The sequence below is a fragment of the Antechinus flavipes genome, chromosome 5 (genome assembly GCF_016432865.1).
Source record: "Antechinus flavipes isolate AdamAnt ecotype Samford, QLD, Australia chromosome 5, AdamAnt_v2, whole genome shotgun sequence".
In the NCBI taxonomy this organism is placed as follows: domain Eukaryota; kingdom Metazoa; phylum Chordata; class Mammalia; order Dasyuromorphia; family Dasyuridae; genus Antechinus; species Antechinus flavipes.
In genome coordinates this window covers 284,179,374-284,205,979 of record NC_067402.1, presented here as the reverse complement: position 1 = coordinate 284,205,979, position 26,606 = coordinate 284,179,374, and the positions used below count along the sequence as shown (strand labels likewise).

At 47.0% G+C, this 26,606-nt stretch overlaps 1 protein-coding gene across 8 annotated transcripts in view; it reads left to right on the top strand.

Moving 5' to 3' along the window:
* Nucleotides 1–26,606, top strand: part of MYH9 (myosin heavy chain 9) — a 77,659-nt gene that overhangs the window by 8,925 nt on the left and 42,128 nt on the right. For all 8 annotated transcript variants that reach the window (XR_007947681.1, XR_007947679.1, XR_007947682.1 and 5 more), the window contains exon 2: nt 21,582–21,933. Coding sequence is in view for 4 of the 8 variants with exons in the window: in XM_051961682.1 (XP_051817642.1) it covers nt 21,601–21,933 (333 nt within the window). In the remaining 4 variants the exon portion in view is untranslated. The remainder of the gene's footprint in view (nt 1–21,581; nt 21,934–26,606) is intronic.

Genomic DNA, 26,606 nt, shown 5'->3' with positions numbered 1-26,606 from the left:
CTCCCTTGGAAGAGCTGATTCTGTATTCTATGGCAAACCCTGTTTTTGGACCTTCCCTTATAATTCTCTTTCATCTTTCATCTCTTCCTCACACAGCTCTACTTTGCATACTATAAATGCCCAGGTTCTCCATTTAAAATTTTTTTTTTTTTTTTATTTTTGGAGACAGTCAGTGTTAAGTGACTTGCCTAGGATCATAGTGTCTGAGGCTGGATTTGAATTCAGGTCCTCCTGACTCCAGGGCCAGTGCTTTCTCCATTGTGCACTTAGCTGCCTCAATATTTAATATTTTGCACTGGCCTATATATCATGCCCTCAGACTGATGGGTCTCTTCTCCCTTTCCTAGCCAAACTTCTAGAAAAGCTAAGCTAGACTAGAGGTCTTCCCTTCCAAATTTCTTCCTCTTCATCCTGTGTAGATTGTCTCCAGAGTCACCCATAAGCTCTTAACTCCTCAGACCAAAGACTTTTTTCTAGACCTCTCTGTTCTGGATCTCATCAAAACTTTTGCCCTGCTGACCATCCCTTGTTCTGTGTGACACTTTTTCTCTTGACATCTGTGCCACCGCTTTGTCTTGGTTGTCCTGTTTTTCTGATTCTTCTTAATCTTGTCCCATTTTCATCATCCATTTTCCATCACTGGCCATCTCCCAAGACTCCATTTTGCATCCTCTCACTTTACACATTGCTTCGGTAATTTCATTAGTCTGTATATCTTCACTTACATCCAGGTAGAGGATTTTAAAATCTGTGTATCCAAACTTGATCTTTCTCCTGCCAGACATCTTTATCTGAATCTCACTTGGTGTCTTGGACTTGCGTCCAGAACAGCTCACGTCCGTCCTCTAACTCCTGTCAAATATTCTGCTATTATTGTTCACTATACCCTCTTCCCAACTATACAGCTTTGGTCATCTTGGGTTCTTCCCACTTTTCCCCAAATTTGCCCATTCTCTCTGCTTTCTTTAGTATCAGTCTTCTCTCCACTTAACCACCTAATTGGTTCCCCTCAATTCACAGTCTCCAGTTCATCATTGATTATTAATGTTCCTAAGAAGTAAGTTAACCATCGTGTCTCGCCTGCTGAAAGACCTTCATTTCTTCCTATTGCCTTTAAAGGCATCTACAGCCTCACTTCTACTTCCTTTACCAGACTTCTTCTTCCCCTGCTGTCTGTTCCCACTTTCATGTTATTTCATAAACTCTCTTTCCTCCATGCTTGAACCTGTTCCCTCCTTCTCACCTTTCTTGGAAGCCCTCCTATAATCAAACCAATTTCTAGGGTCTTCTCCTGAAATTACTGTGCATTTCTTCATTTCCCTCTGATAGAATATGAATTCCCTGCTGGCAGGGCTGCAGACTTGAGGCTCAGTGCTGTGCACTTGGGGTTATTGAGTCATTTCAGCCATGCCCAGCTCTTTATGACCCCATTTGCTGTTTCTTGTCAGAGATACTGGAGTGGTTTGCCATTTCCTTCTCCAGCTCATTTTATAGATTAGGCAAACGGGGTGAAGTGACTTTTTCAGAATCACACAGGAAATAAGTGTCTGAGGCCTTTTTGACTCCCAGCTGCCCTCTTGCTTTACACTTAGAAGAGCCTTAACAAATGTTTCTTGATGACTCGTGGACTGTAGTATGCAGGGAAGGGAGGAGGAAGAACTTGCAGCAGGCCCTTGAGTAGTGGGCAGGATTCAGACTTAACCGGTCTTCCATAGCCAATGGGAACAGCCTCATCAGCCTCCTTGGTTGGATTAGGTGCCGATTAGGCCTCAGCTGCCAGTTTTTCATTGTCCCATAACCAGACAGGCAATCAAGAAGCATTCACCAAGTGCTCACTAGGGGGATACAGAGAAGACCCAAAAAATAACCCCTCTCTTCAAAGAACTCAGATTCTAATAGGAGACCACATGTAAATAGGTAGGCACAATGAGATTGGAAAATAACCTTAGAGGGAAGTGGGAAAGATCTGATGAAAAAGGTGAAGTTTCATTGACTTTTGGAGGGAGGAAGGGAAGATGGAGGCCACTGGGGGCGGCACAACATTCTGGGCATCAAGGACTGCCTTTGCCAAGGCTGAGACAGGAGATGGAGGGGTGTGTGGGAGGCACAGCAAGTCAGACCAGTCTAGCTGGATCATAGAGTGCAAGAAGGGGCCAGCTTGGGAAGAGCTTCAAATACCAAACTGAGAAGTTGGTGTTGGATGCTGGAGGTAATAGGGAGCCACAGGAGTTCACTGAGCACAGGAGTAACATGGTCAGATGCTCACTTTAGAAAAATCACCTTGGCAGGTAGGTAGCAGATGAACTGGGCTGGGGAGAAACCTGAGGGATGAAGGACCAGTCGCCAGCCTGGCATCAGTGGGGCGTGCGGTTTTTCCGGGCCCGGATTTGTACAGAGTAGTCCTCACCACATTCCACAGGTCTGAGTGCTCTTGCTTGTCTAGCCAGTAGGCAGCTGTCTGCAGGGGGATATCTGTGGAACTTAACTGATCCACTCTTCTGGACTACCTTGTCTGGTCGGAAAGAACAGCATTTTCCCATGGAAGATAGAGGAACTGTTTCTATTAAAACTTAATTTATTCATTAAGGGCATTGACATGTTTAAAAAAGTTGTTCAGTTGTAACAAAAGTAACAGAGGCCGGGTTCCTGTTCAAAGGTCTGGGGCATGATCTGGCTCCTCCATTGAGGAGTAGTCTGAAATGTCATATGAAGTGAAAGGGAGGGAGTAGGCTGAGCTCTCGGTTCAATATTGATTCAAGGCACTTAGTAAATTGCCAACACCTCCTAAGAGATTTCCTGTCTGTTGGCTAAGCCCAGCCCTTTAATATAAGGATAACCAGAGCAGATGGCTGGCTAATTCCATCCCCCCCACTCTCTACCCCGTGAATGATGGCAGTGTAAAGGTCCACCCTCCAAATTCCCCTTTTGTTGACAGTCTGTATCCCAGAGACCTCCTGTGGATTGCTTCTGGGACCTCCTTTGAAGGACTGGGGTGAGGGGGCAGGGGAAGAGAACGGGTACTTCTCAGCTCTAAAGGACCTTGGGCTTGAGTTATTTGTAGGATACTGGACAGAAAGCAGCTCCTGTTGTCTTTTTAGAAATGCTCCATAGACCAGTTCTTTATGCAGATGAAAATGGGCAAAATTGTCTTGTTTTTTCCTTTGTTTGGAAAGTCTGCTGAAAGCCTTAGGGACTGTTTTCTTTTTGGCATGGTGTCACAGAGGTGTTTGATGAAATAAGATGAATAAGACTTTTTCCTTCTAGAGAGTGGTTGGTTTTTTTGGGGAAATTCAGTTCCTTTGTGCCTTCAATCAAAGGAGAGGATTCCAGAATCTTGAGAGTGAAAGGAATTCTGGGCTCTGGTTTAGAGCTGATTGTCATTCTGCCATCCACTGTGGCCATGGCATTTGTTAAGTCCCCGAAGCTCATTTTTTTCATTGGTTAAAAGATGATAACTCTCAAGAAGTCCATGCCCAGGCTTTGGGAAAGGGATTCTATTCTAGGTCCATTTTGCAGTTGAGAAAACCTCAGGGAGATTCAGTGAGTTGGTCAAAGTCATACAGATATCAGGTGGGATTGGAACCCAAGTCCTTGAACCAGAGTTCTTTCCCCTGTACCACCATGTCTTATGAACTGATTACTCAGTCTTTTCACTTCTAGGTGCCTTCTAGGCAGAGTCATAGGATTCTCTGAGAGACAATAAAATGGAAGGTATATATTACCAATGCATACTTCAGAACGAGAAAGAGGCTCCATGTCACAAGCACAAAGACAGAAAGTGTTACCCAATTGTGTGCCTTTTCTAGGGTTCCATCCTGAGGGCCAGAAAATCCTCAGCAGTCGAGTACGGTAGAATCTTAGGAGGCAGGTTCTGTGATGCTCTGTGATGATAGCCAGGAAAATAGTCACAGTGACAATATTATTAGTACCAAGAAGGTGAGGCAAGAGAGGCATGAAGAAGACAAATTCCTGCAACAGACTTGCTGACCCCTCCTCCCCCTCCAATGTGCATCGCTGCCCTCATGTCTATAACCTTCCTTGTGGGTTAGGGGATGGGAAGAACAAAGAGGGAAGCAAGAGAAACTTTGCTCTTGCACAATTTGGGAAGAGAGTTTCCCTCTTCCCTTAAAACTTCTCAGCTTCAGTTTCTCCATTTAGAGAGGAAATTTCTTAAGCATCTACTATGTGCCACGCATTATGCTTAAGTGCTTTACAAATATTATCTTATTTGGTCTTCACAACAACCGGGGGTGGGGTGGGTGGGGTGGGTGGAGAGGAGGTGGATGCTTTTGTTTTCCTTATTTTATGGTTGAGGAAATTGAGGCAAATAGGGTAATGTGACTTGTCCAGGGTCAAATATTGTTAGATATTTACATAGCTAATAGATATCTATAGCCAGATTTGAATTTAGGTCTCCCTGCCTGCTGGTCCAGTGCTCTATCCACTGTGTCACCTCACTGCTTTAGAAAACTTCCTGTTTTCCCCACTTGATGTTTAGGGACCAACTTGCCCTTTTATTTAAAAAAAATTTTTTTTTTTTAAATTTTGAAGTTCTAAATTCTTTCTCTCCCTGCCATCCTTCCCCTAACTCATTGAGAAGACAAACAATATTGTCATTTATATATGTGAAGTCATGCAAAACATTTCCATGTTAGCCGTGCTGCCATAAGCAATAAAAAAACAAGAAACATAAAAGGGAAAAAAGTATGCCTTACAGTGCACTGAGTCCATCAGCTCTCTGGAGGTGATAGATAGCATCCTTTGTCATGAAAGCCTTTAGAATTGTCTAGAATTGTCATGAAAGCCTTTAGAATTGCTGGATTGCCAAGAATAGCTATTCACAGTAGATCATCATACAATATTGCTACTATATACTATCTTCTGGTTCTGCATCCTTCACTTTGCATCAGTTCATATGTTTTCCTAGGTTTTTCTGAAACTATTGTGTTTTATAATTTCTCATAGCACAATGGCATTTCGTCACACTCATACCACACCCTTTTTTAGCTGTTTCCCAGTTGATGAGCATCCCTTCAGTTTCCAATTTTTTGCCACCATAAAAAGAACTGCAATAATTGACCAACATCTTACGCCCTATACCAAGAGGCAATGGAGACTGAATGAGGATCGAAGCATCGTATTTTCGTCTTTTTGTTTGTTTGTCTTTTCTTTCTGTGTTCCCCCTCCCCCCCCTTTTGGTCTGATTTTTCTTGGCACAAAATGACAAATATGGAATTATGTTTAAAAGGATTACACACATATAACCTATATAGTGAATTGAATTGAATTCCTCATCTTGGAGATGAGGAAGGTAAGAGGAGGGAAAAAAATTTGGAGCATAAAATCTTGCAAACACAAATGTTGAAAATAATGTGTTTGGAAAAATAAAATACTATTGAAAAAAAGCTGCTATAAATGTTTTTCTGTATGTTTTTGAGTACTTTTCCTTTTTTCTCTGATTTCTTTGGGGTGCAGACCAAATAATGGTATTGCTGAGTCAATGCCTTTGGGCATAGTTTCAAATTGTTCTCCAGAATGGTCAGACCTGTTCACAACTCCACCAGTGATGCAATAGTGTCCCTATTTTTCCATATCCTTTCCAGCATTTATATTTCCCGATATGTGTGAGGTAGTTTCTCTGAATGTTTTAGTTCTCCTTAATCAATAGTGATTTGGAGCATTTTTTTTCATGCGACTGTTGATCAGTTTGCCTTTTTTTAAACCCATAAATGTTAGTCTTGTCTGGATGCTTTTTTCCCCCTAGAGAACACTGAGAAGCTATTACTTCATTTTTTGTGAGAAATGAGAAGTACCATTCACTGTCTGAGTCGGAGAAAAGAGCGATATCGATATCAGAGCTCGATTGGGGATTTTATATAGGAGTATCGTGTTAGATATATATAGATAATAGTGTTATATAGTCATATAGAATATATTTTAGATATTCTAGATACTGGAAATTCAGAAGTAGAGGACTGGAGGGACCTTGGAATTTTGGAGCTTCCTGATGATTTAGACCAGAAATGTCCAAATTCAATTAGAAATATATTATCAACATATAACAGTATGTATTCTATGCTAACATATAGATAATAAATTCTAGTTTGCTATACTAGTAAATTCAAACTAACCCAGTCATCCCCTTTGGGCCTCCTATCGACTGAGTTTTAGAATGTAATCTGTGTTTTTATTTCCCAATTGCTTTTTAATCTGATTTTGGCTGTGTGCAGGAATGTCATCCATTTGATAATCACCTCTGCCTTAGCCTGGAGAACAAAGACTGTCACTAGAAAGCTCCCTCAACTCATTGTTCTTCATTTTATAGGTGAAGACCCAGTAGAGGAGGATGCTTTGCCTATGGTTTGTCACAAAACTAGTAAGTGGGAATCGATAGTGCAACCCAGGTTACTTGATTTCCAGTCCAGAGCCCCCATCCATTTGTGTCAAAACTTACCTAACCCTTTCTTGTTTTGACTCATTGGGCTTATTCCATCTTTTCTTCGGTTATGATTGAGGCTAGTTGCCATGATTTCTTCCTACTCTGGCTGCCCATTTTGAGGTTTGAAAATTAAGTATTCACTTGGTAGTATAGTGGAGAAAGCTTTGGTCTTAAAGTGAAGACCCAGGATGTAAGTCTTAAATTTGATAAGTCAATTAAATCAATTTAAGTCTCATCCTCTTTTTATATATGATGAAAAAAACTAGTGCTGCCTCTTTGCCAGTTATTGTGAGAGAGATGTTGTATTTAAAGTATTTTGTAAACCTTCTCATACATTACCCAGCATAGTACACATAGTACATATTTAGCAAATTAATTGATTTTTTCAATGCATCTAAAGAACTTTTTCAGTCTTGAGATGAAAGTAGTTTGTTTCCCTTGGACTCAGTATCTGGAAGTGGGGAAGGAGTGATGAGATTTGGCTTGCCAGAATAGCCTCCCATCTTGTACAAATACCCACCCCTTCTCTTGCGGCTTGCTCTCTAGAGATTAATAGAGTTCCATCTGTCTCATCCTGGAGGCCCCCTGCAGAACAATGAGCCGGAAGGCCTCTTGCAGTAGGGTCTGCTACTTGTTCTGCCTCCTTAAGAGGGAGAATTTTATTTTATTTTATTTATGTCTTGATTTTAGAGTGACTACCAAGAATGTGTTCTCCCTTGTGAAAGTTTTTTGCTTGTGGGCACATCTCCTGTTCTTCTGAGGATGCGTCTGCTTGTGCTAATGAGAAACAACAGTCCCCCAAGGGGATATAGGTCCTGATCATAAACTTCAATTTGGGTTCCAGCCCAGACATGGGGTGGCAGCCCATTCCTGTCTTTCTGACTGTCTCTCTCCGACTTCTATCCTTTTCTTTCCCTTCCCTTCCTCTTTTTGGCCACACACCTTCCTCACTGTGCTGCCAGAATGATCCTTGGCTATTTATTTCCCAGACCTTGTGCATGTTACTAACTTTATGGCCCCATTGTAAAGCACAGCCCTTTGTGTTCAAGCCAAGACTTGTCTGGTTGTTCAAGCCAGAGAGGAGACTGGTCTAAGACCCTGCCAGTCTTCTTACATTTAAGGGACCCTCAGCTTGTTAGGAGGCAAGTGTTCCAAGGCAGGCACCCTGCTAGAAAACCGTCTCCCGGAGAGCTCTACTGTTGGACAAAGCTCGGCTGCTCGCCCACTGACTGTTTCCTATTTACTGCTGTGAGGAGTGGGTGGGGATGGGCCAAGCAGCAGCCATTGAGAAATATCTCATTGTACTAGAGGTGCTAACTGAAGAGCCTAGGCCCTACTGAGCCAGAAGGCCCTCTCCCCTTGGGAGTCCATCTCATCTGGGCTTCCTTCAGCGTCCTCGCCAACTTCCTGAGCAGCCCTTGCCGAAAGGAAGAAGTGATTTTCAGATCTGGTTGAGCAGACAGGCCTCTGGGGATGAAGGGTGAATAATACCTCACTGATTTTTTTTTTGGGGGGGGAGGGGATAAGTGACTTGCCCAGGGTCACACAGCTAGTACGTGATAAAAAGTCTGAAGCCAGATTTGAACTCAGGCCCTCCAGACTCCAGGGCCCTGGATAAGCTGTGCCACCTAGCTGCCAACCCCCCACCCCCTGGTGATTATTTTTTTAGATTGTCCTTGGGTGAACTAGTGGTTGAAGTTTCTTGTGTTTTGGTTTCTACTAGGAATTTAAAGAATGTTTTGGTTAACTGATCAAGGTTAAAGGGAAGAGATCAAAGCATCTACTGCATTATTATCTGATGACTTTTGTCTGGTCAGAAGTTCTTGAACCTGACCATAATTCATGGCAGTTTGATAAGGATGTTGGTCCATTTAAGGCCAGACTGAAGGGAGTGGTCCAGCTCTCCGAGTGAGTGGAAAAGCAGGGTGGGGAGAGGAGTACAGAAAAGGGAGAGACACACACAATGTCTTTAGCTTGGGTGTGGGTAATAGAATTTAGCACTTGAAGAGGCCTTCAAGATTATCTATTTTTACCAGATAACTGAATTTACTCTGGTCTTAGGCAAGAAGTACCTATTTCCATCTGTATTGGTCAGAAGTGAAAGAGTTGTAATTTGAACTTTGATCTTCAGACTCCAAATTCCGCCCTCTTCTATTCCTCTGCATTGAAATAGACTATGCTCCTAGAGGGCAGGGATGGGCATTTTCCTCTTTGTTATCTACCTCTAATACTCAATCCCAGACTTTGCCAATATTAACCACCTTGGATCTGAGTTCTGATGGATGTGGAACACTTTTGAGTGCTGTAACCATTCACACAACCATTTTACTCTTCATCTTAGTTCTGCCCCAGAGATCCTCCCAGCATAGTCAGAGTTTTCCTTATTGTGTGGGTCCGGGGGGAATAACCGGCTTACCCCCACAGGACATTCTCTCTTTAGTCATATCTTTCTGATAACATCCTTATTTCTCAGGAACAGTTCCTTTTTGGTTATGGGTGGTGGTCCAAGATGTGCCTCTTTGAATTCTTTGGTGATCGTCCTCTCCTTTGACTCTTAGACATCCATTGGGAAAACATTGTTTAGAAGCTTGAGTCAGTAATGTCCTGAGATTGGAAATGGACAATAAGTGTGACCTGCAGTTTATGGGGAGAGAAAGGTCTTGGAATGTCATTGAGAAATGGCAGGGTGACTTTAAGACCTTCCCTGAAATACAGCTGGCTCATAATGGACTTTACTTCTGGGCCTCAGGGAGGCAACTGGGCAGAGTGACCACCAAGGTCTTCACGCTCTGTATATTCCTTTGAAATATGAATCTTATTTCTTAGTGCCTCCCCAAAGGTTTCCCTGTCCTATTGTGGGTCTTATTTAATTGAGAAATTTTTGCTTTCAGCCCCCACTGAAGCCCCTCCCTCTGCTCCCAGGTAACTCTTTAGTCTTTTCAAGACCAGAGTGTGATCCTGGCTATCACACTCTCATTCTTTGCATGTCATAAAGCAATCAAAAGCAATTGTGCTTTTGGGTGGAATGACCTGCCTTTGTCCTTCAAACTCATGAAAATCTGGATTTGCTTTAAAGTGAACATCCTTCTTCAAGAAAAAGAATGAAGAGGATGGGGAGAAATTGCCCTGTGGGCTCTTGCCCTGTGAAGAAGGAAGCTATAATCCCATTGGTATTGGTGACTCCCAGCGGGGAAATGCCCTCCACCTATTCAAAGCAGCAGTATCTGTGTCTTGGCTTTGAGCTTTGTGTTCAAAATGTAAGCTTCACCATCTACTATACCTGCAGTGGAAAGAGAGAGAGTGAGTGTACACTTTTGTTCATGTGTTCTCTCTTCTGTTGAAAAGTAATCCCACAGTGTGGGCATTCAGTGGATATTTACTGTCATATCCAGGACACTCTCATTATTTCAGCCTCTTTGGGCCAAATCTTATATACTCACCATTAGCTGAGTCGCAGAAAGTTGTGGTGTCAAACCTGGGAAGCCCATTTAGTCCAGCTACCCTTACTCTATAGATCTGGACATTGACCTTTACAAAGGAAATGACTTGCCAACATTGTCCATCCCAGCAAGAGGTAGCCAGCTCAGTCCATAAACCCAGGGCTGCTGGCTACCAACATTTCACTCGACAAAATGGAGAATCCAGGAGCATGAATATTCCAGTAGTCCAATATTGGATTTGTTGGGTTTTTTTTCTCTATGGTTCATTAAGTACATTGGCGTGCAGGGTATAACCCAAATCCAGACAAACAGAAATGTTTTTTCTCTCCTCTTCTCTCTTTATTAGGTACCTAAAAGAGCCCTGAACCAGACTGTAATTTATCCCAGACCTGTGCCAGCCTGGTCTTGGGATACTCGAGAGGGATTGGTTTAGACACTGTTCTTTCCAAGACTTACCTTGACCAGAAGGTAAACTTGGAACTTCTTTTCTTATTGCCACATGTGGCTTCTTGGTAATAGCACCAATGGCTGCAGTAGCAGCAGCTCACCCGTGACTGTTTACACAGTGCTGTCCTCAGAACCAGTCTGTGAAATACCAAGTTGCAGGTATTTCACAAACAAGGAAATGGGTGAAATGACCTGCCTAGGCTTTCATTAGATCTAATAAATGTGAAAAGGGAGGTTCTGACGTAGCTCTTCAGACCAGTGCTCTTCCCACTACATGCTTATTTATAAATTTGACCCTTAGGTTCCTTCCACAGGTTGGTCACCAGCTTGATTTTGTTACTTTATAGTTTGGTTTCATTACCTGATTTAGTTGGTGTTCAACCAACAAGGATTTCTCCAGCCCATCTAAAGTTATTGTTATTATTTTATTATTAAATAAACATGCAGAATTTTTATCTTCACAACAAACTGTGGGAACTATTGATTATTCTGTTTTACCGATGGGGAAACTGAGGTAGATAGTTATCAAGTGATTTACCCAGGGTCTCCAAGTTAGTGTCTCAGACTGGATTTGAACTTGGGTTTTCCTTTTATTGTTCTATCCACTGATCCTGCCCCCTCCCCCCTCTTCTGGATTTTTAATTGATAGGCCTAGTCTGAAAGATGCAAATAAGATATGGACCCTGTCCTAAAAGATGTATAAAACCCCTTTGTCTTCTGTTACAGGATCTTAAGATCTTCTGTTGAGATTTGGACCAGACCACAGAGATTTTTTTCAGTCACTTCCCCCCTCCCACCCCAGAAAGGGAAAAAAATAAAAGGGAATTAACTTGCAAGTGTCCATACCAAAGTGTGCATTTGAATCCAAGTGCTCTGACCCCTAGTCCAAGGCATTTTCTTCTAGGATTGTATGTTTGCTTTAGATCATTGTTGAACTCTTGGATTGTCCATATTGTTTGTGAAATTGTGTTTTTTGGGAGTGTGTGGGATTATTGTTCTGATGTTTTGTTTAAAGCAGGATTTGTTTTGTAGCCGCCAGCCCCATTGAAAAAATTTGCCTTTCATTTCCCTCCTGGATATAGCCATTGACCTGTTTATATTTTGACCTTTGAATGTGATTGGAAGAACAGAAGACCTCTTTCATTAACTGTGTGAACTTGAGAGAGTCATTTACCTTCCCAACTTTAATTTCTGAAAGTTTTTCATCTATTCTTAGGGCTGTTCTTGTATCACCCTTAGTTACAAATCAATTTTCTTCCTCCTCCTATCCAGTAAACCTTTTAAAGTAAAAGAAAAGAGCAATTGTGCTGTTGAGTTTCTTACGCTACTTTAAAAAAATTAATTATTTAATTTAAAAATATTAAATTTATTTCATTTAATATTTCCCAATGAAATGTAAAAGATAAAAACATTGATTTTTAATATACACATGATGATATATCAGCCATGTTGCCAAAGAAAGTACAGTAGTGTTCCATCACACTTGTTCAGCCATTCCTCAGCCATTTGCAGTTCTCTGTCACTATATTTTTGTACATGTAAGTTCTTTTCCTTTGATCTCTTTGGAGATGCAAACCTACTAATAGTATTCTTAAGCTTTTTTTTTTTTTTTAAATATCTGTCCAATCTGTCTTAGAGGGTTGTTAGGTCCATTTTGTATGTACACGTATTTGTGTAATTGTGTTACCATAATCCATTGTAAATATAAGAGCTTATTCTTATTACCCACTCTTGCTTTGCTGTAGTGATCCTTATGAAAGTGGAACATTCCACAGTCTCTTCTTTCTACTTGGCCTGACTAGCTGGATGATCTTGGACAGCTCCCAACCTCCTGGGCCCACCATTTCCTTTTCTGCTAAGTGAGGTTTGAGGAAACGCCCAGAGGTCCTTTCTTGCACTTTGATGATTCTTTCCCGTGTGTCCAGCCAGCACTGGAAGGCTCGGACAGCTCCGCCTTGGCACCTAGACACAGCTTGTGGCAGCATATGCCTCTCTAGTTGAAGTTCTTGCAGAATTCTGGGGAAGAAGTTGTCTTCGTCTGGTGGAGAAATTTGTATTTAGAGAAGCTTAGGTGTGACTTGTGACTTGAGACACATCCCAAGCAGGTTGTTGGACAGTGATAGCTGTCGCTGTATGGGAAATCAGTGTTAGCATGAGCTGGTCTGAGACTGAAAGAATTCTTCCTGCCTTTAGCACTTACTCCAGCAGTTTTATAGAAGAGGAGGTTCAGAAAGGTAATAAGTTGCCCAAGCTCATTTAGCAAGTCAGTGACTACTAAAGCAGGATTCAGTCTTTGGCTCCAGCTTCTTAATTCAGTGCTTGCCTACTCTACTATGTTGCCCAGAACACCTAGTTTCACATTATTGGTCCTGTCCCTTTTTAATTAAAAATAATTGAAAAGAGATCTAGTGTGTGTCCAAGGAGTACAGTATGAGGAAAGTGTTGAGCTTGGCATTGGTCCAGTTTGTCCCCCCTCAGTGGGACTGCTCAGCCCCCACCACCCTTGTCACTGGACAACAGTTGATGTAGAAAGACCTGAGGGATGGATGCTTAGTAGCTGGGTAATTATGTCAGCAGTCAGAGAAAAGGGGACTGTGATCTTAGGGTGGGCAGGCCTTCAGGGAAGCCACAATGCTGCTATTCTCTGTTGTGGCAGATGATGTCAGGAGTTTGGTTTGGGGCGCCCCTTTAGAAAGGACAATGATGAGCAGAGCAAACGCAGAAGAGAGTGGCTGGGCTGGTGAGAAAATGAAGCCTCTGGGGATGGTCGATCCATTTTGTTTTGAGGCTGAGCCTTTAGTGAGTTATTTATAAGAAGTATTATTTATTTGGCTTATTATTGGGGTGGGCTGAGGTTGAACCATCAGTAGAAGGTGCAAAGATGTGGATTTCTGCTCAGCTTAGGATAAAGCTCTTCAACTAACAGAGTCTTGCTCTGGGGCCTAGTGAGAAGTACTGGAGTGAGTGCCTCTCACTGGTGGTTAGTGAACCCCTTGAGATGTGGGCAACAGAATGTGTGCTTCTTGAGGAGAGCCTGTGTCCCCCTGTCCTTCTGTGATCTGTTGGTAATGGAGGCAGATATCTCACCTGCAAAACAAGGTCCAACATCAGGAGGAAGCTTTGATTAAAAAAAAAAAAAAGCTTTATTTGGAAACTAAGGTAGTTGATAGTACGGTAGGACCCAAGCTGTGAAGGTTGAGTGACGAGTAGTGTGCTAACCAAGTTCAGTGAGCACTTAGCACAGTCCTTGGGTTTGCTCTGGCTAGGAGAGAGGCCTTGTGTAAGTTTAAGCAGTTTTCTTCTTCCCCTTGGGGAGAGCAGAAGCCCACCCAGCACTTAATCCCCGATGGGTCGTGGGCTGGATGGTCAGACCTTCCCAGTAACTGCTTTGATCACGTGGTAAATTTTTAGCCATCTTAGTGTCAACTCGGAAAAAACCAATTGGCTGCACTTTCCAGTTGAGGCAGCTGCTATATAATTAAGTTTCTTAAATATGGCATTTTTTTTTTTTTTTTTTGCATTGGGTTTCAGCAGAGTATACTCAGATGCTTGAGAAAAGAAACTGTTCTCTCAGCAAAACGAGGGGAAAAGGATAGCTCGGGGATCAGAAGGGACTGAGTGGGCCCTCTCATTGTGCTCTCTCCTTCACATGTTGTAGAGCAGGGTCTTCGACTCGCAGACACAGGCTCTGGGTTCGAATGGAATTGTCTGTTACTTACATAACCTCTCTGGATCCGCATTTCTTTATCTAAGTGAGAGGATTGGATTGCAATGATCTCCAAGGTGCTTTTCAGCCTAATCTTATGATCTGCTCTCTTTATCTGAAAGTTGACTTTTCTCTCTCTTTTGAATTAGTGTATTTACTTAAAATATCATCTGACTCGGGGCAGGGATTCGGCCCGGGCCAGGTGTACACAGTGTGCTGAGGTACCTACCGATCGGTGTGGCTGTTAAATAGTAACTTTGCAGCTGAAATTCCTTAAAACTTACTAAGCTGAGACAACCCATATAAGGTAAATGATGCAGGAGGTGGGGGTGGGAGGGGTAGGCTGGTGTGGTCTGTTCTTTCCAGTTTGCTGGGGTTTGTTTAAGGGAAGAATGTACTGTTTGCAGGCTTCCCCCTCCCCCAAGCCAGTAATGAGCAAGAAGTACATGCAGCCATGTGCATGGGAAGTTATTTTTTCAAGTCCTCAAATGAATCCAAGGCGGGGATGGGACCAGCAGGAAAATGGGGGAGAGAAAAATCAAATGAAAAAAATGGGGCCGGGAGGGCGAGGGGGTAGTGTTTCATTGGCCAAGTGCCAATACCTGGGAGCGGACATGGGGGAGGAAGGTGAGGGGCTGGCCCCTCAGAATCAGAGAGGGTTAGGGGCAGGAGGAAGCAATAGCAGCAGATAGCAGGGCGGCTTGGAGAGCTCATAGCTAGGCAGGTGAGGACGGCACTGGCTCATTCTTCAAATAGCTCGCCAATTAAAAGCAAAGTCAGATGTTCAGTGCCAAGTCATGTATTCGATCGGCAGAAACGCTGCCTTTTGGGCTCTACTCGGGAGAAAGTCGGTCGGCCTGTTGGGAGGAGAAAGGTGGGTGAGTTCGTTCTAACAACAAAAATCACACTGGGAGGTTACTGACTGGAAACTGGCCTGGAAGTGCTGCCCTTTGGACCCTGCTTTCTAGTAGACAAAGACTAGGAATGTCCGAGTGTTGACCCTGGGGCAGAGCAGGCCTTAACTTCCCCCAGAGAGGGTCTTGACCCCTTGCGGTGTGCAGCTAGTGAGGAACACACAGATGCGAACGGAGAATTGTCTGTCTTCTGTGTCCCTCCCGGGCCAGTTCTGCGCCTTGTGCCTGAGTGCTGTGCCCAGTGTTTGCCAAAAGAACCTACGACCTGCTTACAGAGGGAGCAGCTTAAGTGACCTCTAAAATGCCTTTCTGGTGTGCATGGAGGCTCTGCTCTAGGGTCCCACCCCCACCCCCGCCTCTGGGAGAGATTGCCCTGCATTCCTGGATTTTGAGTCTTATCTTGTTCCACCCCATCCGACCCTCCCCCCTTACACACCCACCTGCACAGGAAGTGGGCTAGTCATGGAGCAGGGGAAGGGACCATCCTGCTCAGCCCCTCCCTTGTCCAGGTAAAGAAAGGGAGCCTCTGCGAAGTAGGACTTGCTGGGGGTCACCCGGAGACCCCCAGGCAGACTCCGCCTTTCCCTCCAGCTGGGAGTGTTCTCCCCAGCCTCAGGTTCCCCAATGCCACAGGGAGGAGATGGAAGCCCAGGAGTGAAGGCACTTGCTTCGTCACAGAAAGGGTGTTGAATCCATTATTGCCCTGAATAATGAAGAAAAGAGGCTCATCACAGTGGACCTCTGAAATCATTCTGGTCCTAGAGAAACCTTGGGAAAGGTGTGTGTGTGTGTGTGTGTGTGTGTGTGTGTGTGTGTAACAGACCTGATGCTCTTCAGGAAAGGAGGGTGGAGATGGCGGTGGCCGTGTGGGAGGATGGAGAGCTCCCCGTTCTAGTCATGGATGTTCTCTGGAAATGTTCCTTTAGTTGAGATGAGTCACGAGGAGTCTGTCTAGAGCCGTTCAGTGAAGGAGGAGAGGCTTTTTAAGCCCCAGTGCTAAATTCCTCCCTTGCCTTTCCCCAGTCTGGCTTTCTTATCTGCTCAACATCAGCACAAAGAGCTTGGAATACTGCTAATGGAAACAAGTCTGAACTCCTTCTCCAAGCAAACAGCATTCCTGAGGTGGGGGGCTGGCTGGGCCCTCTCCCACCATCCCCTTCCCCACCAGCCTCCGGAGCAGCTGCTCCAGCCCCTCCTCCCTCCCTCCCACTCGGGGGGCAGGAAGAAGGGCTGTCACCCCCCACGGCCCTACCTTAACAGACCTCTCTGGAGAGCGGCCAGAGCCCAGGCCAATGGGAGAGGCGATTTTGGTGGGCAGGCCGGGCCCGCACATCCGTTAGCTTCTTTGGGCCTCCGGACAACCCTCCCAGGTGGCTTAGGCACTTTTACTGGGGAGTCTCAGGGAAAGGGATGGCTATGTAGACATCATTTTAACACAAAACGAGCAGTTGTAAGGAGAAAGGTAACCAGCCGTTCATTCTTGCTTAATGGAATGGAGAAGCGTCGGCCGAAGCAACTGCTCTCATCGATTTATCAGTCTCGGACAGAAAGCGGATTTGCAGCGTCATAATGTTCCATTTTCATGGCCACCCATAGATGACTTATAGTCACGGGATTTCGAGCTCCAGAGGGTCCCAAGTTTAATCTAGTTCTGATTTTAAAGCTGTGGAAACTGAGACCCAGAGAAACAGAGACTCCCCTCAGGAGTTGAACTGGAGCTTCGGAACCCAGGCCCATTGTTTGTTCCATTAGCTCCTGCCCCCTGGTGTCTTGCTTAATGCAGGGAATCAACCAGATTGGTAGCGTTCACCTCCCCCATGTTGGAGCACATTTGACTGAGCAGACAGTGGGCTCTCTGTAGCTCTTAGCTTTGAAATCGTGCCCTTTTAGAAGCCTCTTGTTTAGAACCACAGACATTCTAGGTCTTGCTCTCTCCCTGCTCCCAGGAAGCTCACTCTGCTCTGAGACAGCTCGGCCGTGTCTGTGAATGGACAGATTCTGGGTTACGTATTTCCCCTCCTGACCTGCTTTAAAAGTAATAATAATAAAAGATGCTTCTTACAGCCTAAGAGAGAAAGCGGCAAAGTTCCCTCTGCATGGTGGGGTGTGGTTGTAGAGCACCAAGTCAAGGGGAGGGGGAATGTGTGTGTGTATGTATATGTATGTATTGGGCTGGAAGCAGCTTTTCGGTCAACTCTGTTCCTTGGAGTTGCATCATTTCCTGAGAGTTCTAATTTAGCTTCTGGTCGCATCCTGCTCAGTTATGGCCTAAAAAGGCAACTGGTTTGGTTTCTTGGAGTTGGAATTCTCTGCAGGAAGCCGAGAAGGGGCAGCGAGAGCAGAGCCCTCGCCTTGGCCAGCCATCCCCGATACGGTGGCAGACAGCGAGCACTCCCCCCGGCTGGCCTTGCCCGGCTGTCGCTGTGAAGCGCCACACACGCAAGCCCTGTTTTCTGATCTGAGATCAGGAAGGACTTGCTTAGTTGGAAAGACTTTTTGATACGGGGGCCCGTTCCCTGTAGGTGGGAGTTTCGCTCCTCCCCCGGATCGGGCCTGGCACTGGCAGGGACATGGTGTGGAGGCAGAGCCAGTGTCAGGTCAGCATTTAGGAAATTAGCCTTTTGCCCTTTTACTTTTCCCAAAACCCTCTTTACAGTGGCTGCTTCATCCACCAGCCTCTCTGAGGGAAGGTGGACTACTAAGCGGTCTTGTATGGGTTTCCTCATTGAGTACGCGAATCAGGGCCCGGGGCCCCAGTGAGTCAGCTGCAAGGGTGGGGCTGTGACCCTCAGTGGGCCCGGGGCATGTGCACCTCGACTGATATCTGGGAATTTGAGAGATTTGTAGCCAGCAGAGCCAGCCCGAATAGAAGCCCCATTATTGCTTGGAAAGCCACCGTCCCCAGCCCAGACCCAGCGTATTGATCTTGGCACTACTTGGGAACCACGTCATCCCAGAGAAGTTATTTGTTGCCCTGTCCTTGGACTGGAAAAGTCCTACCAAGCTTTGTTTAATTAAACGTTCTGATTGTGGCAAGTGAGCCAGCGGCCCTGTGACCGTCCGGGCCCTGCTGACATTCCTTTTGCCCCTTCCCACTAACGGGAAGGGAGTTCTTTTGGTCTCATGCTCTGGGAACTGCCCTGGAGGTTGGGACCCTGGCGGGAGAATGGGGATGATGGGCTCCGTCCCCTCCCCCCTCACAGGATGCATTCTTTTCGGGCTCTAGGCATCTGTTGGATTTATCAAGAGTAAACAGTGCAGATACTGGAACTGCGGCTCTTGCGAGGCTGGGAGGAGGGGAGGGGGAGTTCTGCGGGGTATGGGGGGCAGGAAGCTCCCAGAACGCTTCCCCTCAGCCCAGTGTTTATAGCGGCCCTGGGATGTTTATGGTTTTCCAGGTGCTCAGCAGCTGAAGGGAAGACCAGAGTGGTCTGCTCCGATTCCTCCATTAGGGAAAGCTGCCGAGGCCTTAGAAAGGTAGCCTGCGATGGGATGGAGCCATCTAGGTTCATCTGGGTTTAACAAACTGTGCTAAAAGTTCATCCCTGTAAGAAAGCTGGTTACTGGTAAATCCCTGTCTGGAGAGGGACGCATTCCTTTTGGTCATAAAACGACTGGTGACCAGGAGGGCAGAGACAGAGAGTCTCCTTTCCCCTGCTTCTGCCTTATCCCTTCACGGCCTGCGCCAACGACGCCTTCCCTCTCTGCCTCATCCAGCGCCTTCCCTCTTAGACCTTGTCCGCTGATCGCGCCCGACGGCATCTCGGGTCTCACTGTGTGCTCACCGAGCACACAATGCGGGCCTGCAGATGGCGGCCCCCTTCCTGCCCTAGGCAGGATGTGACCGGGGACCAAGCAAATGTTTGCTTAAGTGCTGTAGGTGCCGGCTACAGAAACAGATCTTTTGACCCCCTCCCTTGGGGTTGGGCGCTCAGAAGCCAGGCTTGCCCCCGCTCCCCCACAAGAATCTGTAAAGACCCGCGTGGGTCGGGTCCCGCGGAAGCGCTTAGATGTCCATCTTGATAGACTGGAAGCTCCATGAGGCAACTGGGGCTTTGGGTCTCTGGCGTCTGAGTCTGGAAGCATTTGGAACAAGACGACTTGGGATTTGAATCTGCGGTCTTGGAGTTGGAGCGCAGAGGGGAGCGTCCTTCCTCAGCCTGCTTTTGGTAGGTTAGTTCCTGGCTGTTACCGAGTCCTGCTGAGAGGAGGACGGCTCAGAGCGCTTGGGGCGGACTCACTGAGCTGTGGAAGTGGATCTGGGGTGTCAGCATCCCGGTGGCTGAGGGTGGGCTTGGCCACAGGTGCAGAGCCGGAGGGCCCTTCGTTGGTCCGGGGGTCCTGGCTGATCCTTTGGCTGATCAGAAAACTGAAGCCCGGGGAAGGGAAGTGAGCCTGAGGGCATTCAGGTGGAGCCTCCTCCTGCGGCCTGAGCTTTTCCTTCCCACTGGACCCTGATGTCTTGGTGTGCAGAGGCAGGTCGGGGGAGGTTGAGGCGGATTGGCGTGGGGGAGGAGGAGGGCTGGTTAGTGTGGAGAAGACGGCACTGGGCCAGGTGTTGGGAGACTTCTCGGGGAACAGGGGATGTGCCGTCTCTTCTAGGTCCCCGAATGTCAGGGGCTCTGAGGGTGGTGCCAGCCTTGGAGAATGTGCCAGGAGATGTATCTGCAGGAGGCAGCTCTGCTAAGCCTCCAGAGAGAAGTAAACAGTAAGGGGATCATGGGATAGAGCTGGGAGAGAGGGGAGCTCTTTAGAGATCCAGTCTTGTCAATTGGCCAGTGAGGAAACTGAGGCCCAAGGAAATGAAGTGGCCGGCTCTGGCTCATCCAGGTGCTGGAGCCAGAATTCTGACTGCTGTTCCTGTGCCACAGCGGGAGGGAAGTCGGAAGCAAAGGGCAGAAGATAAATGATCGGCACTGTCATAGATTTAGTGTCGCGTACTATGTGTACTATGTGTCACGGCCTGAGCTAAGTATTCTAAAAATCTGACCTTATTTATCCTCACAATAACTCTTGGTGCTTTCACAGTTGAGGAAAGTTTCCTCAACAGTAGTTGAGGCCAAATAGGCCAAATAACAGAGTCTGAACTTGAATTTGGGTCTTCAGTGCTTTATCGCCTGGGCCCCCAGTCCTCGGGCAGCCAAGAGAGACAGCTCCCATGGCCGCGATGGTCACAGCTGAGAAGAGAACCGGAGTTTCTTGGCTTTGTGGCGGGCAATCAAACCAACACTTGCTGGTACTCTCGGGAGGGATTGGAGAGCTCCCAGCTTCATTCTGCCGTGTGTGGGCACCCAGAACACTGTCTAAGCCACAGATTGACCGGTGCTTTCTGTGTGTACCAGGCTGACCTCAATGATGTGTCTGTTAAGCTCTTAAGCGAGCCACACTAGCATAAAACTGTGTTGTCTCGACATTTGCCCACTGCCCGACTCGCTGGACCAAGGCTTAGTTCTTCAGGCATAGCTTGTGGATCTTCGTGACTGATTTTGAATCTGGGAGTGAATGAAATGGGATCTTTGTTTTCTTCCCAGAATAAGGAGGCTCAATATGACAGCAACCTCATTTAGCCCAAATAAGGGATTCCAACATCTTAAGCTTTCTGCTTAATTAGAACCAGCTCTCTTTCAGCCCCTCCCCTTTTTGGTTCATAAAATTTCCTAAAATGTCCTGTGCCCATCTGGGATCCCTAGTCTTGGGCCTTACCTCACAAGATTTTAAATGCAAAATACTTTAGAAACCTTAAAGTACAGCATAATTGAGAGCTATTATTCTGATGAGCACAGAGGCCCTTTCATTTAAAAAAAAAATTAACTTAGGCTGGCTGTGTGAGGATGACCTTCGGGGAGCAGTCTGTCTTCTGGGGTGAGACATGCATATTAATCACACTTGGCTTCAGAACTACAACATAAGGCCTCTCTGGGTATCATGGTGTGGTAGAATACTGCAGGAGCCGGCATGGGCCTGCTTATCTGATTTATACAAAAATCTGAGTAATTGGTTTCACTTTTCAGTACGTACCTCTCCGTTTCCATTCAGAAAGAACTCTGGGTGTTATTTGTGGATCTTGTTTTTGTTTTGTTTTGTTGGCTTTGGTATGTTCAGCATGATTTATATTTCTCTGACTAAGCATCCTTCTGAAAATGGATTTTTTCATTCTTCCATCCACTTTCTTTCTGAAAGTTTCCTTCCCTATTGTTTCAAATCATGCAGAAGATCTACTGCGATCTAATCCAAGTTTATCTAATCCTGATTAAGAGCCAGACTTTGCTTTATAAGCTAAATAGCGCCGTGGTCTGTGTTTCATGGTGACTTGCTGTTTCCACAGGGAGACTGCAGAAAGATTCTGGTTAGTTGAGAATTTGCTATAGCAAGAGACGATTTTGTCGGGAGGGGTGTGGTGGAAAGAACATTGGCTCTGGCCCCCACCAGGACTGGCGGGTCGCTGAATTCTCTGCCCTGGTGTTTATTGTGCCCACTTCACAATATTGTCACAAGGACGGTGGCCTGTGGGCCTTCTCGAGCGCTGTAGGAGTGTGAGTGCTCCCACAGAGGCCGATGGGAGCCTGGGTCGGTAGCTGGGTCTCCGATGAATGCCGCAATGTCTAATATCTTCTTTTCCTCCTTCTGTTTGGCAGGTCCTAGGTAGCAAGCAAGATGGCCCAGCAAGCTGCTGATAAGTATCTCTATGTGGACAAGAACTTCATCAATAACCCCTTGGCTCAGGCCGATTGGGCCGCCAAGAAGCTGGTCTGGGTCCCTTCTGAGAAGAACGGCTTTGAGCCCGCCAGTCTCAAAGAGGAAGTGGGCGATGAGGCCATCGTGGAGCTGATTGAGAATGGGAAGAAGGTCAAAGTGAATAAGGATGACATCCAGAAGATGAACCCCCCAAAGTTCTCCAAGGTGGAGGACATGGCGGAGCTCACCTGCCTCAATGAGGCCTCCGTGCTCCACAACCTGAAGGAGAGGTACTACTCGGGGCTCATCTATGTAAGTACTTGAGCTGAAGTCATTGACTTCCCTGTAGAAACTCGGAGCTGATGACAGAGTAGCCCATGCCCCGTAGGACCTTGGGAAACCTTTTGGCCATTTGGGCTTCAAGGAATGGGGACAGATGCTTGGCCTTTGGCATTAGAACTCTGTGGAATGTTTTAAACAGTGTCCTCTTACAGTAAACAGGAAGCACCTTCTAAACCAAACAAACTGAGACCGTGACGTTTATGAGGTCTTCCCGTCCAACAGCTAGGCTTCTTTTCTCTTACTTCTGGGCCAGGGGAGGCTGCTGCCTGCACCCCTAGTCTGGTGGTCCTTTCCCGGGGGTCCTGCCTCTGCCCTTCACTTCCTGTCTCACTGTGGGCCTGCAGGCTACTTCCTCATGAGCAGACGACTAAGTGACTCAGATATCAAAGTAGCAAAATAATCTGGATTCTTAGGATTATAGGAACTCTTTGTTTCCATTCTTCCATTTTTCAAATGAGTGAACTGAGTCCCAGAAAAGAAGCGATTAGTCTGTGGCTTCTAGATGGGATTGGATTTACCTCAGAAAAAAAGACTCTTAAATTGAATTAAAAAAAAAAAAACTAAAGAAAAAAAACTCTCATTTGAAGAGATGGGGATGTTGCCCTCTGGTATTATGATCCATCTAGGCTTTTAGGTTTATCACTGGGACAGTTTTAACGGAGAACGTATGTCTCGTCCCACTCTGACACGGGTTTTCAGAGCAGCCATCAGTCACTTAGGACAGTTATTAGCTTCGATAATTCTGAGCCAGAGTCTTCAGATTTGGAGCTGAAGCAAAGGGGAATTGAGGTATCATCTCTCCCAACACCTTGATTTTTCTTTATAAGTAATTTGATGAATGAATGTCTTTTGTTTAGGTCGAGGCCCTGTGTGGAAATCCCCCCTTGGCCCGTAACAAAGACGAGCAGTCACATACAAACGTGGGGTGACAGCCAAGCCTTACTGAGCTTTTTTCCATAGACACTTCAGTTAGAAAAGGGAAGTGATGAGATCTGGGACTTGCCTGAGTTCCCCCAAGGGGCTCCTGGTCAAACTGAAATTAGAAGGAAGATGAGGAGTCCCCAAGCTGGCATCTGCATTCTGGGCCCAGCTCTGTCACCTAGAGGGGGGTGACCTTGAATCGGATGAGATCAGCCTTTGCTTTCCTCATCTGTAATATGGGAGTGCCACTGGTTAGTCTGAACAATTGCAGAATGGCTGTATAGATTTTATAGTCCAAGTGGTCGTAAGTTGCCCCAGGAGACATATTTTTAAAATGTGGCCAACGTGAGATTTGTTTTGCAATTTGATTTCAGTGTCCTCCCCCTCCCCCACTGATGGAGGGTGTGGAAGGGAGAATAAAATAGAATTTTGTTGACTGAAAAAATAAGATTTAATTTTTTAAAAAATTGAAGTTAGTTTTTATGAAAAACTGCCTTTTCTCATTCTCTGACCTGTTTTTTAGAGAGCCTGTGTCCCTCAGACATTTCATGTTTTTGTTGACCAATACTAAACATGTCTTAGGGTCTTAACAGAATATTGAACCCTGGGATTGGATCCCTGCATTCTAGCTCTGCCCCTAAGGAGTGAAGTCACCCGGGGGCCTCTGGGCGCTGTCCTTGTGACAGCTGGCCCTGGACTTGGATGTGGTCCCAGGCACTTAGCGGCTTCACCCAGCTTGCCTCAGTGTCCTCACCTGTAAAAGGAGTTTGAAAAGCCATTCTGTCCGCGATCTTTGCCAAAAAAACCCAAATAGCTTCATGAAGAGTCGGCACAAACTCTAACATCAAAGAGCTTGAAGGGCCCTTAAAGATCCTCAAGCCCAACCCTAGAGATCAGGAAACGGAGACCCCGGGAGGTTAAGTCACTTGTCCTGGCAGAGGTCGGACAGGACCGTTGAGACCTTGCAGCATCTGGCAGTGCTGCAGGGACCAGGTGTGAGCCATACACAGACAGGGAGGGGGAAGCATCGTGAGGTCGCTGGTGTGCAGCATTCTGGGTAAGGACATTTCCGCCTACACCGAGCTCTACAGGCTCAGGACTGACCTGCTCTCCTTTAGGCCATAAGAAGAGATCAGTAAAATAATCTAATAAGATGAAATAAAAAAGAGTTGGCCGTGTGCTTATACAGACTATTCCAGAAGCCTCAGTGCAAGCTTTGATAACTTCAGAAGGAGAAATGCTACAGGCTGACTGAAAACAGTGCCCAGTGTGAGGGTAACTGGGAAACTCTAAAGGGCGCACGACACCATCTTGTGTTATCCATCCTTGGATAACTTTCAGTATAATCATCATAATTTATTGTTACTAATTTTATAATGTTGTGATATTGTTAATAAGTTGTTCTTATTGATGATAATGACCCCATTGTGTGCCATGTATTGGACTGAGTGATTATTGTTGTTCTTTTTCATAGCCACAATAAGAGCTGGCATTTATGTAGCATTACTGTATGCCAGGCACCGGACTCGGTGCTTTGTGAGTCTCATTTCCATCTGACTTGACCCTCATAGAACTAGAGGTTATTGCTTTTATCCTCCACATGTTTTTAAACATTTGAATGGCCTGATGCAAACAGAGGTTAAGTTTCTCCCTGGGGACGCAGCTAGATTTGAACTCGGGTTTCCCCGATTCTAAGCCCAGAGCTCCCTTTCCCCTGCCCCATTTAGGATTCTATTTGTCATTGGAAACAGCACCCAGAGAGGGCGGTTTCAAGGCCTGTACGGCCAGGTCAGTGGGACCCTGCAAGAGTCTCCTGGAGACGGATGACGGGCCCGAGATGGTCAGGCAGGAGCCCCGTCCGGAGGCTCAGCTCGCTGGCCCCCTGGCCCTGGGAATCGTGGTTCCTTGTTAGGGGTGAAGGGTTCCCACGCTCCAGGTGGTGAGTGGGAAGGTTTGGGGCTCCATGGACTCCATTTCCCTCACTTTCCCTTGGGGCTCCTGGCCCTCTTCTGGGCAGCCTCGGACTCGTGGGCTCCGTAAGTGAAGCTTGGCACCTCTGCAAGTCTTGGGGGTTTGCGGAGGAATAACCGGACCCTGCTTTGCCTTGGACAGATAGAAATAAGGCTTCTGTGTCTGCCGCGCTGGGGACGGCCACAGGAGTCGGGGCGGATTTCTCTGGCCCCTGCCAGCATGCAGGTTCTTCCCATCTTTCCCTGCCCCTGCCCATGCATGGGGACAGCCCCTGGGCTCTGGTCAGGACTCCAGCATAGGTGACCTTCGACCTGGGCATGAAAGCTTCTGGGTCTTGCTTTGTCCCATCCTTTCCGTGGCCCTCGAGGCCCCGTTAGTAGCCAGGCTAAGCCCTGCAGCACCAGGCTCCGCTGGAACAGGAGGCTTCAGGTCACACCAGTTACCCAGTGCTGACTCAGCAGTGCCCGGGGTCTGGTCCCACAAACAGGGTTCTTTCAACCAGTTCCCAGTGTTACATTGACGAGGAAGCTCTTCCTGTTGCCTTTAAAGTGCTTTGCCCTCACCGTTGGCTGCCATGATGGCGCCGGCGCTGGGGCCGCGGTCGCTCCCACGTCCCGCAGAGAAGGCCGCTCTGCTCCTGGAACCTGTAGCCCTCGGGCCCGCACCCAGCCCGGCCCTGCCCCCCAGGCCCGGTGTCCCTGGTGCCTTTGCTCCTGGGGACAGTCAGTCACTTGTTTCCCCCCAGCTCCCCTCCTCAGGGAGGCTCGGGAAAGCACCGCAGCAGAGGAGATTCAGGGGGAGGTTGCTCCCGCTAAGGGAGACCTACGCAGGTGCCGGAGCCGTGGCCCCGAGGGGCTCTGCCCAGCAGCTTGTCCTCCAGCTGCCTCGGGCTGGCGGTCCCCGCGGGTGTTGTAGGCCCTTCTGGGCCACACTGGCAAAGGGCCGGCAGGGGGTGTGCCAGAGTCCCCCTCGCAGGCTCACAAGGATCTGCTCCCACTCCGGGGCCAGCCGCCCCTGAAAAGGCCCTGTGGGGGCTTGGGCTATCGCCTCCCAGCGCCGGGGAAAAGCCCCCGAGGCAAGCAGAAGGGAGCTTGGGTTTGTAGTAGGAGGGCCTGCGGCACAGGAGAAAGGAAGCCGGGAGCAGGACGGCCTCCCCAGCCAGCTCTGGTCCGCCAGGAGTGTCGGCGCCCACGGCACCCCCAGCAGGCCGGGTGTCCCCCAGGGTGGCCGCCAGCAGCCGGTCCCGGGGTAGCGATGGGAGCAGGCAGGGGGCCCGAGGAACGTCCATGAGAGGCAGCTTTGGACTTGAGGAAACTGGGTCTTCTTGGTGTCTCTGTTGCCACGGACCCATGTGATCAAAGAGTTCAGGGGCCATCCTGCCCTCCTGGGGCTCCGTCTTCTTCTCTTGAATAGACTGAGGGTCGGAGGTGGATCTCCAAGGTCCTTGCCATCCTTGAGTGCACTTTCTTCCATCTGGTGCTGGGGGCTCGCTGTTAGGGAATGGGAGCATGGCTCTGGCAGTCCCCAATACTGGCCCAAGAAGCACTTAGAACATACTTGTATGACACACATTCAAACCCGATTTCCTATGAACAACGATGCAGTTAAAAATGAGAAGCCTGTTATATTGCACCAGTTCGTTTTCCATGTCTTGCAGTAGGACTCTGAGGTAATGTCCACAGTTCTAGGCTTTATGAATTACGAAAACTTGTCCCAAGTCCTGCCTTAGCTTTATGACTGTGGGCAGATCA